At 36.0% G+C, this 19,338-nt stretch overlaps 1 protein-coding gene across 1 annotated transcript in view; it reads right to left on the bottom strand.

Annotated features, from left to right (window-relative positions):
* Positions 1-1,755: 1,755 nt before the first annotated feature.
* NETO1 (neuropilin and tolloid like 1) overlaps positions 1,756-19,338 on the bottom strand; it is a 63,274-nt gene continuing 45,691 nt past the window's right edge. The window contains exons 7-11 of the mRNA XM_069005924.1: positions 18,499-18,727; positions 7,454-7,567; positions 4,652-5,210; positions 3,439-3,513; positions 1,756-2,203 (exon numbers count right to left, since the gene is read on the bottom strand). Coding sequence (XP_068862025.1) covers positions 3,453-3,513; positions 4,652-5,210; positions 7,454-7,567; positions 18,499-18,727 — 963 coding nt within the window. The 3' untranslated portion in view covers positions 1,756-2,203; positions 3,439-3,452. The remainder of the gene's footprint in view (positions 2,204-3,438; positions 3,514-4,651; positions 5,211-7,453; positions 7,568-18,498; positions 18,728-19,338) is intronic.

Here is a 19,338-nt window from a genome sequence, read left to right as displayed (position 1 = left end):
ATGGCTTGACTTGTTCTGTTTACACAACATTTTATGTTTTTGCCTCCTTTTTCTGTGGCTCAGTTAGATGTTTTTAAAAGAAAGCAAGGATGTGTATGCAATGTAATTATTAATAACCGTGTCTTCGTGAAAGTTAAATTCTTTCAGTTAGCACTTCACTGGAAAAACATTAAAATTCATTTTATTGTGTATTTGTCTATGAGGGACTAGACAAACTCTGTGTTACAGTGGGATTTAGGCACTTAAATATAAATATACAGCAACTCTAAAAAAAGTTCAGCATTTTTCTGTGAGACCAATATAATTAATTCAAAGCTAAATTAATATTTAGATTTGTCCTTATATATTTATTTATACACTACCTCCAATAGTAAATATTTATAAATATACATACAAGTGTCTGCATGTATATGCATTGCTTTTAGCAAGTCTTTCATTCTTCCTTTATTTTATAATGGATGCAAGGATGCATCCATTTTAAGCACGGATATGGTAAATATCTTAACATAAAATATTTTAAAAAAGAATGATGAGCTAGGACTTGGAAAGATTTAGGGAAAAAAAACAGTGATAAATCGTATGAACTTGTGAGGAGATACTGATTTGGAAATGAGCTATTAGTGCATGCTGCAAACCCATGTAACTGAGGGATGACTCAATGACTCTCAATGACTGCACAGGACAGAGGACTGTTTTTGCAGGTAATATGTGATAACAAACAAACTATTCAAGCTAAAAAAAATGTTGTCAAATACATTGTAAATATAAAAGTAGTCAAATACCTGAAACTCTTCTTCTCATGTCACTACTAAGTCACAGTTGTAGAAGTCAGATTTTCTGTATTTTAATTATGCAAATTATGTATTATATATTTAAATAGCTCATATAGATCACCTTATTTTTTATGTCATTCTTTTAGGTGCTCTTTTTTCCCATCTACTTATAGTTTGGGAAGATAGATGGGATTCTTTACACTTTTTCCAATAGTAACATTTTTGTGCAGAAAAACTTAACAACCATGAATGACACAAGATGTTTCAGAAGGAGCTGGGATTTGTTTTGGAAGAGAATTTGGAAGATGCACTTTAAATAGATAATGAAACTATGATTTTATGCACAGTTATTGAGTACTTAAGTGAGGGGGCTTTCAACTTTACATACTAGTGGCTCTTCAACCTATAATAATTCCTTAATAACGTAACCTCTCAGGTTTGATTTTGGTGTTCGTTGCTAATACTTATAGCTTGAATTACAAATATAATTTTATCTTGCCTAAGGAAGTGGTTTATGTCTGTATTTCTAAAATTGGAACCCAACCATAAGATTTGTGTAACTGATAAAAATCTGCTACTCTACCATGCTGAAGCAAACTTCCTAATAATTGCCATGGAAATTAATTAGTTAAGAGTACAGAACTGAACACATAGGCTATCACAAACCTTTTAACTGAAATTAGATGATCAACCTATTAGATGATCAACCATGAGTTTAAATGAACTCATTTAAACCTTAAAAAATTAATGTATTCTGTTCGGTAAGTGAGGGATGAGAGACAGTTGATTCTCCGCTATATCTGTGTTTCAGGTTCCTAGAAGTTACATTTTGAGCTTAATCTCCTGAATCACACAGGATTGATAAATTAGGTAAAAAGAAAACATTGCATTAAACTCAAGGTACGAAATTATTATACATTGTTTTATGTATTTTTATATAAAAAGTTACAAGTAGCAAGCATATGACACAGAAATGGAACAGTAACAGCAATAACTGTGAATGCATGCTTTTTACAATGTATCTAATAAAGGGATTTTTGCCAACTCAAATATTCATTAACATACATGCAGATTAATTTCTCAGTGTCAAATTCAGTCATATTGCTAGATGCTTATCCAACAAACGTTTCTATTGAAGTGATTATGAATGGCTAAATACCTGATTTCAATAAATTGTTCCTGAAATTGGGAATTTTACTTGCAACAAAAAGAAGAGAGAAAAAGAAAAAGAGAAATGACTGATAAGCATAATAACCAAAGTCTTATTGCCTTCTAGTAATTTTACTCAACACTGCTGAATTTTTTCATGATAAGAGAATAGCTGGTCAGAGAGTCCATAAAACCTCTAGCTGGTGTTTCCAAGGACGATAGTTTCATATTTCATTGTAGCATGTTCAAAATCACCCAGGAGCGCACTATTCTCAAGCAGTCTATATAATGAAAACAACGTACATATAACAAAAGTTCAATGTAAATCTTCTTCCACATATCACACAACATACAAGTAAATAACAGACATAAAACAGATCAACTTAAAGAAAACTGTGACTTAAAAAAACCAAAAAAAATAAAAGGACAGTCTCAGGAACTAATTTCTTCCTCAAGTTTTCAGCAAATCTCCAAATATACTTAGTAACTAAGGAGCACTTGGTGGCCAGAAACCAAATTACAAAATAAATCTATTTTTTCTGCAATGGGAATATCTTGCTAAGGAAGTAAGATATGTCTATACTTCTTAGGTTTGCATAAAGGCAATTAAATTAAATTGGAAAGTTGTCCACTCTCTCTTTCAGTCAGCTGAGAAAATTCATATAGATTTTTCCATTCAGAGTTTGCATGATGGCATGAATAGTTGTCTGAAAGCAAAACAAAGTTAAAATATACTCTCTCTGAGGAAAAAAATGCAGAAAAATATTTACTTAAACTATCTACAGGCAATAAAACCATTAATGGATTATTTAGCTGTAAAATTGCTTTATACATATATACACATAAAAATGTATATACACATATCTATGCTTATATGTACACATATATAAACTGACAGACTAGCAGCTATCTATAACTTCATTATAAACATCTGAGATTATGTTTTTTAAGTGCTGATAAAAATTATGCAAAATTAAAAGCTTAGGAAAAGACTCCAAAAAGTAAGTTTCATTTGAAAACATTAACCTTAATGCTACAGAATCTTTAAATTTATCAGTACTAACACACACTCTTCCCCCAACATTTCACAAGATTGGATGACAAAAATGAACCGAAAACAGACAGTTCCCCATCTTACTGACTTGAGTTAAATTGCCAAGTTTTACATTCTATTTGACATGCTGGGACTCTAACTTTTATTTCCATAAATAATAATTAATAAATAAATAAATTAAATACAAGAGCCATGCAAAGCACATGACTTTATAATGCATTTGGATTGAAGATTGTTTTTATTTAGGGGCTGACTCGCATTCTGTCAAGAATAAGGAATTAACAGATTTTGCTTAGTCTGCAATGCTAAAGTGGTCATCTGCCTTTCAGTTTTTTTAGCATTCAAACCTGACTCCCTACAAGATGACATAAAATTTGAGACCTAATACACATTTTAGCAGTGTAACACAGAAAAATGGAAAGCAACAGATAGTTCAATTGCTGTATAGGTATGTTTACTTACCTCAGGTTTTTCTCTTAGACCCTAGTTGTGTTGTACTCAGACTCATGTTTGCTTAGAGACCCAATGAGGCAGAACCTGGAATGTTATGGCTATTTCATTCAAAATAATAGTGTTTGCATAGAAAAAAAGAAATATATGCATATAGATACTTAATAAACAGTACACTTTGATAATCTGATCGATATTCATGAAGTAATTTACATAGACATGCAATTGCATTAAAATAACGAAATAACTTTTTTTTTTTTAAGAGAAATAAATGCCTTAATGTGCAAAGAAAATATGGAGGGCATGTAAACAGTCACAAGAAATGCATAAATAATGCATGCAAGAGAAAACACAAATATATTAAAAAGGATTATGTGTTCTTTTTCAAATAAATTGTTCATAAATATTTCTGGTTTTATTTTTCTTTTACTTGTAAGCTTTTAATAATTTATATTTACAGTCATTCAAAGTGCAATGTACAGAATAAATAGCTCTTTCATTAAAAATATTATGCATGACTTTGCTTTTTTTATTGATTAGAAAGATTCCCTTTAACTTCATTCTCATATGTAAATATATGAGTTCACTATGTTGTCTCATGTTCTAATCTATCTATCTGTGTTAATATATCAAACCAAAATACTGCAATCAATAATGGAACAGACATATTAAAGTTTTGGAAATACTGTCGTTCATTATATAAAAGGTAGTGTTCCGTGAGAAAAGGGGTTTCCTTACCCCAGGAATGTGTTCCTCATCCTTGTGTCATGCATCAAAATGGATACATGTATCTTTTATTTATTGATGTATTTATTTAGAGATGATTAGACCAACAGCAGAAGATATTCAAGGCCACCTCAGTGACAAGGAAACCACATGTATGTGGCTGTTCCAAAAACAAAATTCACATAATCTTCTTCGGTTTTTAAAATTGTACCTGTTCTCTGTTGACCTGTGTATGTATGTGGGTGTGTGTAAAACAGTAAAAGAAAAAGAAAGAAATAAAGTAGAAAGTTAAAATGGACATACAGGATCCTTCAGGAAAGAGGAGCAGAGATGAGAAAGAGAGACAGAGAGATAATGTAATGACGTGCTATCAGGAAACAGAAATTTAAACTATAAATAAAGAAGAAAGAAAATATGTCTTTACTGAACAAAGAGTGAATATGTTTGGGTAGTCAAGTCCTTACACAATAGTCTTCATCAAAAATCTATTGATACTGACCGCTGAACAGCTTTATCATGTCTGGACAGCCTGTGACTTGTGGTTGGCACCTCTTCAATTTCGTCTATCTCGCACGCATCTGCAGCATCTTGTGTGTAGCTATGCTTCATGACAAGGATATTTCTCCTGTTCATGGGCTGAACAAGTGGTTTTACAGGCTGGGGTTGTATTTCTGTCAAGACAGAAGCATCTCTTGTGCTGAGGTTACTACGGCTGCCCTTAATACTAGACACTTGTGATCCACAGTGATGGTCATGAATGCATTTTGAAGAGGATCTCCGCAGTTTATGATAATTTTCAAAGTCATCTGCAACGTCAGCAAGGTCAGCTGTAGTCCCTGTCCCTCTAAGGGTGCATAACTCATAATGAGGAGGCTCAAACACCTCCTGGAACACTGTTTGATCAAAGTCTGTTTTCCTTGGGACAAATTTTTTACGAGGCTGCTTGATCTGTACTATAATAGAGATAACAATGAGGATGATCACAATGCAAGAAGTCACCCCAATTATAGTCCCACTGGTATTGGTAAGTTGGTCCAATAGGTTTGCTTTTCTTTTTTCTGTGTGACAGGAAATAAAAAAAAAAAAAAAAACAACAAAAACACAGCATTAATTGCAGTTCAAGAATAAAAACCACTATGATGGGTTCACAGAATACTGCAAGGCTGAGACTAGTCTATGTCTGAGTTCACTTAATCAATCTCACCAACAAAAAAGAGGGAGAAATCAGGTATTTGTTAAGCCAAATAAGCAACACACAAATCCTTTGTGTGCCTATTCACTTGGAAACTTATTTATTCAGGGTATATTGCAAGCTTAATTAAATGAAAGAATTATTTAATTTTTTTTTATAAAAAGCAACCACCATAACAAGCAGATGGCTTCAGTGTCACCTCTGAACTCCAGTTGCCTGCTAAAGCCCCCAAGACTGTTACAGATGTTCTCTTCATTATTTTCTCTCTCTTCCAGTAAATATATGCAACTAGGACATTAGGTCCTATGAAAGAACAAGATTTTACAGGATTTGAGTTCTAATATTTGTGAGCTGAGTAGGAATTTTGACAGCATTCAATGAAAAAGCTAAATCAGGAGAAAACAGAAAAGTTATTCAAATTTAGATTTCAGAAGGAAAAAACCAAATTGGTGCAAGTTATTTCTGGGGTTTTTTCCTATTAATTACCAAAACTTTTGTAAACAGCCATAAAAAATCCGAAAGGTGATCATACCTACTACCCTTTACTCAAGAGCCTCTAATAAGTTACTCAGCAAATTCTGCATCGTGAATGAAGCAGAAAAATGTGATAAAATAATGAAATAAAACCAATTTCTCCCTCCTCTTGTGTATCTTTCTCTGCGATTTGCTTTCACAAGTCTGCAGACTCAAGATGGTGACTGAGCCTTGTAGAAATTCAAGTTGAAAGTATTTGCATTAGTCTCTCTCAGGCATAGCAAGACAATTTTGGTTAAGTTTCAACACCCAGTTTAGTGTAATTTTTCCTGGCTTGAAATGAAAGTTATTGTCATCAAAACAGTAATGTTCGTCTCTTCATAATCTCCTAGATACCAGGACTGAACACTTCAGTCTGTGCTTCATTGTCTGTGCTTGTAGATTCACTCAGTGTTTCTCTAACTGACTGACTCCAGACTCTGGAGAAAAAGCAGAGTTAGAAAAAGCAACACTGCAGCAAACAACGTTTTTGCTGGAATCAGCAAACCTCCTTTTTGTAGTCAGAAAAAAAATAGAGGATAAATGCACAAGACCTGATAAAAGATACTTGATGAAGGAAAGATGAAAATTGTTCTGGAAATTAGAGTGCTGAATGTTTTCTGTTTTCCTCTATTGTGAAGAACTAGAGAATGAATAATCATTTCCCAATTGTATGTTTAGTTTCTTTGAAGAATATTATGCTATGCCACAGTTTAGCTGTGCTCTTTTGTAGTATATATTTTCATTTGTGTTTTACCCTATTGCACTGCTTGTCAGGATTTTACAGGCTTCAGTAGACTTGGGCTGACTGCTAATCCACCTCATTCTGAATTTTTTCTTGATTGGTTCCTAAATTTGGCATATCCCATGTTTCCAGGAGCAAATCTGCAGTAGGGGGGAGACAGGGGGATACAAGACAGAAGCGAACTGTCTTCCTAGCCTGCAGTGTACTTTAGTTAAGCTCTTTTCCCTAAAGACAACACAGATGCTGTTTTGAGGTTGGTGTGGTTTTTTTTTTAACAGAACCACAGGAATATTTAGAAACCCTTGTCAGCACATGAGTAAGAACATCACTCCCTGCCTATGAAATAAATATTACATCTAATTTCCTGTGCTTGTTCCTTGCACTGCAATTTCACTTGATTATAGGTAGATTTGGTTGCTTTCTTACAGTGCTAATTTCACTTTACCTTCCTTTATAAGACCACCTGGGCTATTATGGGCATAACATGCAGCTAAAAGACACCTGCTACTCATATGTCACTCCTCTACAAAGGTAACTATGGCAAAGGAACCAAAATATTACCTGTAATTATACTTTAGATTGTATGGAAAACAGAGACCAAGTGACCAGAAAGCCTTCCAGAAGAGCATAACCAGCTGGCCAGACATAACCAAATGCAACACCAGACAAAAAAATGAAAACACTGAAAGTAAAATCCACTGACATTTTTTACATTCCTTCATTTTCTCTATTGCTTGATGTATGCTCTCCCTGAGCTTTCACCCATCTGGCACATACTTAGCAAGAAACTGAGGATCATAAGCTGTATCTCATGCAGTGTAAATGACGACTTTTTCAATTCTGCATGTTACCTTTGCAGTGGTTTTCATCCCAGGGATACACACAGTTCTGGAGTCCATTGCAGACCAGTGTATTATTTATACACATATTACTGTGGCAAAAGAATGTGTTGGCTTCACAGGGGGCTAAAAATGAGAGAAATGATAAATTATATTAATTAGCAAATCATTCAGCTCTCCTCAACAAACACATCCAGGAGTGGACATGTATTCTGTAATATGAAAAAGCCATGCAACACATACTCCTTGACCATATTAAACATTTGACAGGCAGCATGGAGAGCACTCAAGTCACAGACTGTTTATTACTCTGTGGCAAGAGGTTCTCAGTTTTGTCTGAAATGACTGAACCTTCCCCTAGCATGACTCTCATGGCTGTAGTGGGTTGGCTTCCAAACATTGGTGGGGAGTCATCAATGTGTTATCAACATTTTAACCACAGATCCAAAACATATCACCTTATGGGCTGATACAAAAAGAGTTAACTGTATCCCAGACAGATCTAATGTATGGGAAATAACATCTTTTAAAGTTTGTTGCTGAAACCCCAATTTTATAAGAAAACTTGTGTGACTCAAAGAAGATATATACTTTAGGGCCCATATCAATGGTGCCTGAACATTTATACACAAAATAAAATTATTTTAAAAACCTTTTAGTCATAAGAAAGGCTACTGTTAAGAATCACCCCTTTGATCACAAATATGAAGATAAAAAAGCACAACAGTCTTCAGTGTCCCTGAAACCCATGGCCTAGAAGAATCATGCAGATGAAAGCTTCAGGAAAATGGCTTTACTGATGGCCATATATTGTTACTGTGAAGAAACCACCTGAAAGCCTTTGGAAGGTACTGTACATGCTGCTAAACTGTGGTGTTTACAGAAGTGTTGGCAGATCATTAGGTGTTGAGGCTGTGAAGATACTACTCCAAAAGTGTATAAGAGAGTAGAGATAAATTACTCCTCATATCTCTTCTTCAAACCAGAAAACCTTCTGTAATTTAGAAGAGCTACAAACTTTGTCAGTATTAAATTGGCAAAAATGAACTCCTTATGTATTTTTTTAGTTCAAGCAACCAAAAAGCGTTATTATAATTATTTTTAAGGGAAAGGTAGAAAAATAAACTTAGACCCTTAACAAATCAGAAAGCAGTTATGATGCTCATATTACTGATACTTCAAGTTTGATGCTTCCTGGAAATTGTTCTCCTCTGCAACTTTAGAAGCAGTTCCTCTGACAACATAAATGCATAGCAGAGAGAATGGTTTAGTGGTTTGCAAAAAAAGGACAGTACAAAGGATTTATATTGTTGAACTTAATGACCCCATATATCATGTCAAGAAATCCATTCTCCAATAAGCGTTTATGTTAAGATATCCATAACCGGCTTATTTGGAGCAGTTATGGTGTGTTAAGCAAATAGTAAATGCCATCAAAATCAAGGTGCACACCCCCAAATATGCAACCACTCACTCAGCTATAACACTGTACATACACTCTATCTCTTAGTCAATGCAGAGGACATCAACCAACCTGTCCACTGTTCAATTTTTTGTTTTTAAATCTGGTATGCCATCTCCTAAGGTGCAGTGAGCCTGACCACATTTTAAGTTTGTTACAGAAAGGATTCTACTTTATGCTGGACAGATCAGAAGAGCACATGTGCATATTAGAAAGGGAGGATATTAGGGACAGTCCTTATCTATCTGTTGCTGTCATCTGGGGACAGTGAAGGCTGAGCCTGGAGGATACTGTGCCACATCATGATGTGACACATCACGTAAGTAACACATCAGATGCATAATCATCCTTTCACACTCTAGGTGCCATCCCTGTTTCCAGGCAAGGTGAGGATCTTTTGGGATGTTTCCTACATGCAGAAACAGTCTCACTGCCTACTCTATGCAAAAAAAAAAAAAGTGAGAAACCTAAGAAGATTTAAAGAGCCACCCATTCAAAATACAAAGTGTACGAAAAAAAAAAGACCCAAATATCAAATGGATAAAGTACAAGTAGTGATATGGGAACAAGGAGGAAATATTAAAATCACAAGAAAACAAAAAAATAATTGCAGGATTAGGATAGATTATACTATTAAAGCCACAAAGAAGAAAAGATAAAAAAAGAAAAAAGACCAAAACACCAAAAAACATTCAGAGTGGCATGAAGGATCTTAGAAGTGAAGTGGGAAGGACAGAGTGCTGTCTGAATTCAGATATATAGTGGTGGTAAGTAGAAAAGGAGAACTAAAGGTAGGTATCAAGGAAGTGAAAGGAAGAGGAAGAAGGAGAGAATTCTACAGGAAAAAAACAATGTTAATTGGTTATTTCATTCTGCACTGAAAGAAATAATGAGATTTTCTATCAAGTGAAAATATTAGGAAAACTTTCAGAAGTGAGAAAAATTAAGAGCAAAAAAAAAGACCTTTTTTTCAGATTTAAGAATAAGGAATAATTATGCAAAAAGGTAACAGGGACATCTGGAAACAAAAGGCAAGAGAAAGGAAGAAAAATGAATGAAAATTTAAGTTTTCCTAAATTGTGCTATTTTACAGTGGAGGAAAAAAATGGTATGTGAATAAATGTCAAAACAAAATGAATAGTGTAACAAAGCAATTTCAAAGCCACTACAGCAAATTTAGCATGAGAGAAACCCAAATGCAAGATTCAGAAAACTAATGACAAACAGGTCCCTCTTCTTCATGTTCATAAATTTAAAATAGCCAAGTCCTCTCTGTGGTTCCATGATCCTGGATGGATTAGGCTGGACAAGAAGTCAATGTATTTCCCCCACTCTAATTAAGGTATTTTGTTGGAATGAATGAAAGCATCAAGAGAAATTGTAAACATGTCAGTCCTGTTGTACATTGGAAAAATTTTCTTTCTTGCCCAAGAAAAGGCACAGCAAAGGGGTCTTGGGATGCTACATCAAGGATATTTTACTAATAACAAAAAAATAAATGAACTGGTAGTAAACCAGATTCTTCTACAGCAAGAGGGATCTGGTCCTGATGCTTTCCTAAAGCTGTTACAGAACCAGGATGGCAGTGGAATCAAACAGTATGTGACAGCAAGATTGTGGATGTTTTCACAAAAGGAAACTACTGCTATCATTAACTTCAACTAGATAAAGCAGCACAACCCTCTCCACACACTAGAAGCTGTACTCTATGACTCCATGGTCTTCCCCATCACTACCATAAACGGCCTTTATTTGAGAGAGCAGAAGGAATGAAGAGAGCTCACCCAGGTGAGGAGCCAAGTGGGCTTTTGGTCATGATTGGTGGAAAACCCAGTGGAAAGCTACAAATGTTGTACTTTGTGCCTGCACTAGTTGATCAGGAGCAAGAAGTCAATGAAATCTTCTTCAGGCAGCTGGAAGAAGCCTCACAATCACAGGCCCTGGTCCTTATAGGGGCTTTAATCATGTGGTCTATAGAGGGCAACACAGAAGGGCACTAGCAATCCAGGAAGTTTCCAGAGTGCATTGATAACTTCCTGACACAGGTAATGAAGGAGCTGATGAGCACAGCTCTGCTGTGCTTTATACTTTTATAAATAAGAGTCAGTTGGGAAAATGAATGTCAGGAGCATGAGATGATGGCATTCAGGATGCTGCCAAGAAGGAATAAACCAAAAAGCACGATCATAATTCTGGGCCTCAGAAAAGCAAAAGTCCATTGTTGAGGGATCTGGGTGGACAAATGCCATGGGAGGTGGTCCTGGAAAGATACAGGTTCAAGGAGAGTTGGTTGATTCTATAAGATCACTTCCTCCAAGCTCAGCAGTTGTCTATCTGGACAGGCCGAAAATAAAGTGAAGGTAGCCATTATCCTGCATGGATGGACAATGAGCTCCTGACTAAACTCAAACACAGAAGGGATAGGTATAAGAGGAGGCGGTAGGGCAGCATGATCCCAGCAGTAATATGACTTCTCTAAGTGGAAGAGGACCAGATTAGGGAATATGTAATCGACTGGACAGACATGAACCCCTGATGACTGTCCCCAGTAGGTGACTGACATCATTGTGAAGCCACTCTTGATTATCTCTGAAAAATCATGCTGATTGAGGCCTCAATGGGCTGGGCAAACAGGAACTTCAACCAGCTCAACAAAAGGAAATGTAAAGTCCTGTGCCTTGGGAGGAATAATTTCACGCACCAGTATGTGCTGGGGACGGACTGACTAGAAAGCAAGTTTGCAGAAAAAGTTCTGGTATGCAATAAGGTCACCTTGAAAATCATCTTGAGCCAGAAATGTTCCCCTGTGTCAAAGAAAGCCCCCACTATCCTCAGCTGCATTAAAAACAGAATTGTTTTTAATGAGAGGTATGATCCTTCCCCTCTATTTAGCACTGGTGAGACTGCATCTGCAGTGTTGTGTCAGGTTCGGGGCTCCTCAGCACAAAAGGGACAGATGCACTGCAGTGAGCCCAGCATGAGGCCATGAAGGCCTTTTAAAGGCTTGAGACATCGGAGGTGTGTGGAGAGGCTGAGAAAGCTGGGACTGCTCACCCTGGAGCAGAGAAGGTTCGAGCAGACTCTTGTCAATGCATCCAAATACCCACCAGGAGGGAGAAAAGAAGACAGAGCCAGACTCTGCTCAGTAATGCCCAGTGACAAGACAGGAAGCAATGAGGACTAAAGGAAATACAGGAAATTCCCTTTAAATGCAAGAACTAACTTTTAGTTTGAGGCTGGTCAAACACTGTGCAAGAGCTGGTTTACCAAGAGAGGTTGTGTCATCTCCATCACTGAAGATATTCAAAACCCAACTGGGCTCAGCCCTGAGCCACCTGCTGTATCTGATCCTGCTTAGAACAAAAGGATTGGACTAGCCCATATCCTGGAGTCCATTCCATGCTCTCTGAAAAAAACCCTGAATTCATAATTAGATTGAAAGTAACAGCTGGGAACACACAATTGTGTTATTTCTCCTATGTCCCGAAGCTGCCTTAAGTCAAGCTCTACCAAGGTACTGGCCTAGAAATAAGTGAGACAGCATATTCAGCATGATGAACAATTCATAATGATTATAACACAACTGAGCAAATTAGAACTACACATATAATTCAACCGGATCTATTTTAATAAAGTTAAGTCTCTAATAAGTTCTTTGATTTTTACAGCATGAGAATAATATACTCTAAATTAAATCACTAATTAAAGAAAAATATTAGTAAAGGTTCTTTTTCTAGTTTGAATTTGAACCAATAATTATTTTTATATAAAAGAATAGGTTTTGTAAAATCATTTGTTCAAGATTAAAAATTTCAAACATTTTCATTCTACATTATTTTTCATGATGATTTTTTTTTTATGAATGTGAGTGCTATGTGTAAGAATACCTTGTATCTTAATATACAAACAAATTTTATAGTTCTTGAATTCATTATAATGTAAAATCTCCTGCTTTGCAACAGCTATTTACACTGAACACAAGATGGTGCCCTTATCCTAGAAGATACACAAGCATTCACAGGAGTAGACGTGATATCCCAGATTCTTTTTCAGGTTTAGGAAACCTATGTTTAAAAAACCCCGACTATAATAATAACAACCTTATTTCTGTTATCGGGCATGTAAATATGTTCTGTTTCTAGCACAAATTAGGAGATTGTTATATTATTCATATTTCCACAAGGTTTCCACCGCAGTATTCAAAAAAGCTTCTCTCTGATATTTGAGGTTACTGCTTTCAAATTCTTAAAAATTGAACCAATGGAGTTTCTGTATTTTCTTACTATAGAAAGGTTTTAGAAATGCACATGCCCACAATCTACACTTTTTAATTTATTAACAAAAAATTAATATTTTAATCCTGAATAGCCCCAAGACAGAGACATATAATGTGTATTAATAGTTCTTCCATATACCAACTTTACAAAGCGACATGAAATAAAAGCAGTCATAATTTATATTTTAAAAAAGTTATACTGATTTCAGTCAGACAATAAAATAATTATTCACAAGTAAGGCATTCCAGTTTATACTACCAAATGACAATATTTGTAAAGCAGTCTAGAAATTAAATATTCCATGTTTAATAATTATTATACTATTGTGACATTACTACATAAGTAACAAAATCCATTATCTCTGTGCATTAAGCATCATTTTGTTAGGCATTGCAGGATACTCTAGATATAAATTGCAATCATGGGCAGGTCAAAATATTTTTACAAGATGGAGCTAAAAGCAGATTTGTAATGGAACTGGTGTGCAGCCTAGCTGTTCCACTTCAGTGCAGTGCTTTCCTCCGTGTATTTCTCACTATTTCTCAGCACCATCCGCAGTTAGTGCAACTCCTTTGCTTCCAGGGTGTGAACTAGCTCTGAGCAAGCCAGCCCAGTTGTCTATGCTGTACTTCATTGAACCGTGTGGATTTACCCTTTGAGCCTGTTTCAAGGAAGGGATTTTGGGCCAGGATTGGATAATCTTAGACAAATGCCCTACCCTGCTTGTTATTTTTAGGCTTATCTCTCTCCCTCCTTTCCCCCCCTTCCTTTCTTGTCATTTCATCTTTGAAAGGTCTTGTTTCCTCCTAAGGGTGAATGGGAAAATTCTGAAATCTTAACAATGGTTAGATGTGAGAAACATTTTACACTGAAGTCGTTAGACATTTCACACCTACTCCTCCTCTACTTAAGATAGCTCATTGCATCATGCTCTGCACACAAATTCTTTAAGCACAGATCATTTGGATTTTCCCATTGTTCTTCAATGAAAAATAGGGCTTTCTTTCCTCCACAAGAGAAGGAAAAATTAAATTCTTCAGATGTTCCTTGACTCACCATTGAAACAGAGGAAGAAGTTTTTTATCAGTCTTTTCAAGGCAAAATATCATTTGAGACTTGAGAGAGATTTTCATTTGCTTTATTAAAATTATAAAATTATTAAGATTTTTTTAGTACTGTACACTACAAGTATATTACCTAAATTAAAATGATTATCTTTTCATTTTTCACTAATGAAAAAAAATGCTTATTAAAATACAGCTATTAGAAACTTGAAAATGAGATGTTCTTAACACTGAGTGTTTTCTCAGTCACCTTCAGACAGCTCTGTGCAAGATAAATGTAACTTTTATGGATAGTTAATACCATATACAGATTAATAATCTGGTCTTTAAAAAGCACCTATATGTGGTTTCACATTTTGTTGTTTGGGGTTTTTTTGATATAAAAACTCAAGAGGGAATGGCAGCTCAGGAGCATGTGCCCAGAGCTCCAGCTTGTGTTCAGTTTATACACTCTGGGCACCTCAAACAATTATTTTGTTCAGGGTCAGGGAGTCACTGGGATGCTTAGCCAGTGAGGGTTTTTCACTAAAGATAGCTGCAAATAGCACAGAGGAGAAGAAAGTGGCAGATGAGCGCTCACCAGTAAGGAAGCAATCCCAATGGTTTCTTTTTAAAATATTAGTGTGGAAGCAGAGAGCAAAACCAGCAAGTCTGCAATCTGTTTACATTCTTAAGTCCTTGCAAGGGGAAACTGCCTCTTTACATGTTGTGCTTAACACCTTGCTGTTCCTTTTTCAGTACTTCCACCAGCTTTACCTCAAAAAACACAGTCCCTAGCACTGCGTACCTGCAGCTCCTTTTCCCGTTAAAGAACTGCCCATGCTGGGTGATTGCCTTCAAGTCTGTAAACAAGGACTTGAGTGCTGACACTTGATCAAACTGCACAATACTATTCTAAACACAGCCTTAGATTTCTATCCAAATATGGGTTTTGGTAATAAAAACAAAATAAGAATGATAGAACTTGGGCTCCATTAGGAAAGTCGCATGTGACAGGGCTCTAAAAACAGACTTAGAGTTCAAAGGGACAACAAATAAGAGAAGGAAAGAAGTTTTTCTGGTCTGGGGTTTCTGGTGCAGGGTTATGGACGCAGAAGGAAGCCGTGCTACCAAAGAGCAATCAGAGGTGAGAAAGTGGACATCTTGTCTGCTCTGCATACAGAGGGTTTTTTTCTCTTATCCCATATGCCCTGGTTCTACAAATCTGCTTTTAGGCTAAAGTGTAGGTGTGTCTGCTGAGGAGCAGCTCTTTGAAGAAGCTGTAGGTGTAGCATGTCTGTCATTAATCAGGCTGGAGATCACTCTTCAATCATGGGAAAAAAATGAACAGTTAGTCAGTGGGTGAAAAAACAAAGACTCATTTTTCAAGTCTTCTTACCAGATGAACAGACACCTTTTGATTATACCAGCTTTTTTGTTTACCTTTTACTGATTCTTATATTAATTTATTGGATATTTAAAATCCAGTGCAGACAGTGACTCCCATGCACAAAAATATGATTATGCTTAGAAGATATCATAAAGATTAAAAAGGTAAGGACATAAGGAGACAAACCCCACAATAACAGTTGGAATAGCTAATAGTGATGATAATGAAATATCAGATCATCACTACAAATTATCACCCATTAAAAAATAATCAGTTATTAAGTGTTACTTAGAGCTCAACTACTATTTTGACAATGATGAGAATCATTCCTGATTTTCTGGTGCAGGAAGTTTAACAACCTCATGAGTTGTATGCCTTTCCTTAGGACACATTTATAGCACTGCTGCTCTAAAAACATCAGTGTGAGAGGTTTGGAAACTCGTAAGACCACTTTTTAGATGCCAACAAAAAAATGCCTACATATTTTAAATGGATTTGGAGCACAGTTATCGAACCATATGAAAATAATCATATAAGAAATCTCTTCAATATTTCTCTGTTCTACACAAATGTCAAGTACCCAGGAAATGGCTCTGTAAGAAGAATTAACACTGAACAAACTTACACCGAAAGAAAACAATGCTCAGGCTTAGTAGCTTTTTTCCACAAAATACCACTTCCAGTACACAGCACGTTGTATAAGGGAAAACTCACAGTCTCAACAGCCTAACTCCACACTAAGGAGAGGAACTTGAGGAGCAACAGATCACAACACCTCCTGGTCATTCCCACAGGAGCAGTAAATACCGGAATTCTACTTTGTCACTCTTTCCCATGCACGTTACTGCAATGTAAATGCCATCTTCTATTTTGTTCCCTTCTCAGCTCTATGAACAAAACAGAATTTTTTTCCTTCCTCTTTGTCCCCAAATAGACACACAGGTGTCTGTTCCCTGATGCAGATCTCCCTGAATGAGGTCTGACATTCCTTCTCTTCCATGCAGATGATCTAATTATTCCCACACGCTGCTGGAAGACGTTGCAGTTTACATGCCATGAGCTGTGTCTCCCTGACATCTGCTCTAGCCGACTCCTGACAGCCCGCAGCAGTATGTGGCATAGGACAGCACTTATGGACAACTGACACAGAAAGTACCATCTGCATCACCTTTAAATCTTTAAAGTCAATTCCCAGCATTAAAATCACAGATGCAGTTTCTCCTACTATTCATGAGCAGGCTATGTAAACATATTTCAAAGTACTGTTTAGCCTTTAATAAATTTTCAGCTTTTAGTGAGCAATGACTCTTCAGAGTAAATTTACAGAAAGCACATCATGTTAGTATTTTGAATTTCCCAGTCAGAATACTATTCAGTATAAACTATCATCTGCTTACAAGAAAGGAGTAGCTCATAAGATGTAGCATGTCAGGTAAATATATTAGGAATACTGTAAGAGAAAAAAAATCCCAAAAATTCCCACATTTTTCCTTATAATACTTTAAAATATGAGAGCTTTGAAAACATACACCTATTCAAACCTTCATTTCAAGTTAGTCATCATAGTGCATTACTCTCCAGTTCTTTATATGCTGTGAACCTCCAGTGTCTATGCAGTTGTTTCTAAGGTAACAGATCAAGATGCCTTGTGAAAAAAATGAATCAGATCTTGAATATTCAAGGCATCTCCAGTTGCAGGAATGAGAAAGTGCAGCATCATCTCAACCAAGGGTTCTCAGTGTCTTTTAGACCCCAGCCTGATCTGCAGGCAAGAAAATTTAATCCACCCTAAGGCTGCAAGTGTGAGAGTACTGTGGTGCATGCAGTTTCAGGCATGTAAACTGTCAGAAATTTTTAATCAGAGCCATAATTAAGGAATTATGGAGGCTGTTCTCAATAGCAACTCGTTGCCTCATTGCAGGGTACACACACAGAATACAGATGAAGAACGTATTTGGTAGGTTGAGCCTTCATTCCAACCACTGACAGTTGCAAAGAAATCTTTCTGTGAGACGCACGATATGCACAAACCAAAAATACATTAAAAATTAACATGAGCCAGCATGTGAAAATAAATGCACATACACCTTTCTGAAAAAGCTAAATATGTGTTACTCCCATCAAAGAAAACAAATTTATATTTTTCACAGGTCTTTCACAGGATTATCTGGGGCAATTATTTTCAGCGAATGGAATTACTGGGTTTCGTTGAGGGATTTTTGTGATTGGTTTGATTGCTTTCTTAAACTGTCTAGAACTACATTTTTTCTCTTTCAAAGGCTGTTTTGCTTTTTATTTGAGCCCAGAATTCATATAAAAATATAAATGCAAGTAAGGCACATAAAGAGAATATTAACTAAAATATAAAAGGCTTTTAGAAAGCTTTTGTTGCTACAAAAAAACCCCTAAACTCTTTGCTTAACAATATCTGACATACACGTTCATTGATATACGCACGCACCCACTACCTGTGATAAAATAATCATAAGGTATTTTTCAAATGCATATCATAATGAAATCTAAAAAATCAAATTCATAGAAAATTATCAGACTTGATAAAAACCTTCAGAGCTGTATTATTTTCCATGTTGTGTAAGGAAAAACTTACATGATAGCTTGGGGATAAGACAAAAGTCACAGTTATATGACTGGACAGGTCATGACCACTTGTACCTGTTTTCCTAGTTTTGAATTCTGTGGTCCGTCTACTGCATTACAAATTATTGCTCACTACAAATTCTTGGAATAAAAATTGGTCTGAATATTTACATAGCTTGTTTGGCAACATAATTCAGTGACTGCTCTGCATGTAGAAAATATTAACAGATTTTGGGAGTTGTATCATTTAACAAACTGAAAGGCAGATGCATTGATTAGGGTCTTACGTTCTTGGAAAGATGTGAAGAGCATCTGGAATCGGCTGTTTCGACTGCCTTCATCTGCCCACATGCGGATTACACCCAGACCTGTCCTCAGCATTACATCATTAGCAACAGTGCTGCAAAACTTTGCCTTCAAATCCTCCACGGAGCTGCTTCCGTCATAGACTGCTACAAAATTCCTTTTGCATTCGTTGGAATTCTGCATCTCGTAGTCCAAGAATCGCAAATAGATCTATGAATCAATCAAACAACAAAGGCAACATGTACAGACATTTGAGAATGACTGAAAAAATATTAAGCAACTTTGCTCTACATTGCAGGAGAAAAAATACACATCATCATAATTTTTCTGGAGCTGGTGATCCATAGGGCAGTTCCTTGGAAGGCCATTAATGTGCAAACTGAGCACTGTTTGTACTTCCTGGTATTTTGTCTTGCTTCCAAGTAGAATCTCTCAGAAGATCGAGATATTTCTTTGTTCTTATTCACAGTAAGGTCCTAATTTCCAAATATATACCTTTTTTTCAGAAGTATGTACAATAGTTCTTCAAGCTGAAGGACAGATAAGCTAGAAATTTCTCTTTCACTACTTGGCACGATATTGGTGTATTACATGACTGACATGTGAAATAATAAGGCAAATCATTGTTCCTCCCTCCCCAGAGTCAATGTGTCATCTTTATATGTCCCTGCTACACTGGTTCAGGAAGTGAGAATCTGAGAGCCAGGCAGAACGCAATCATTAATCTTTTTATGTTTCCTCAAGGATCTGGCCACCATCTCAGCTCTTCTAAACCAAGCATTATGGTATACATTTTCATAATTTAACAGGCTTGAAATCAA

This window comes from Aphelocoma coerulescens, chromosome 2 (assembly GCF_041296385.1).
Source record: "Aphelocoma coerulescens isolate FSJ_1873_10779 chromosome 2, UR_Acoe_1.0, whole genome shotgun sequence".
Classification (NCBI taxonomy): domain Eukaryota; kingdom Metazoa; phylum Chordata; class Aves; order Passeriformes; family Corvidae; genus Aphelocoma; species Aphelocoma coerulescens.
The sequence above is the reverse complement of the archived record's forward strand: the minus strand, read 5'-3'. Positions and strand labels throughout refer to the sequence as shown.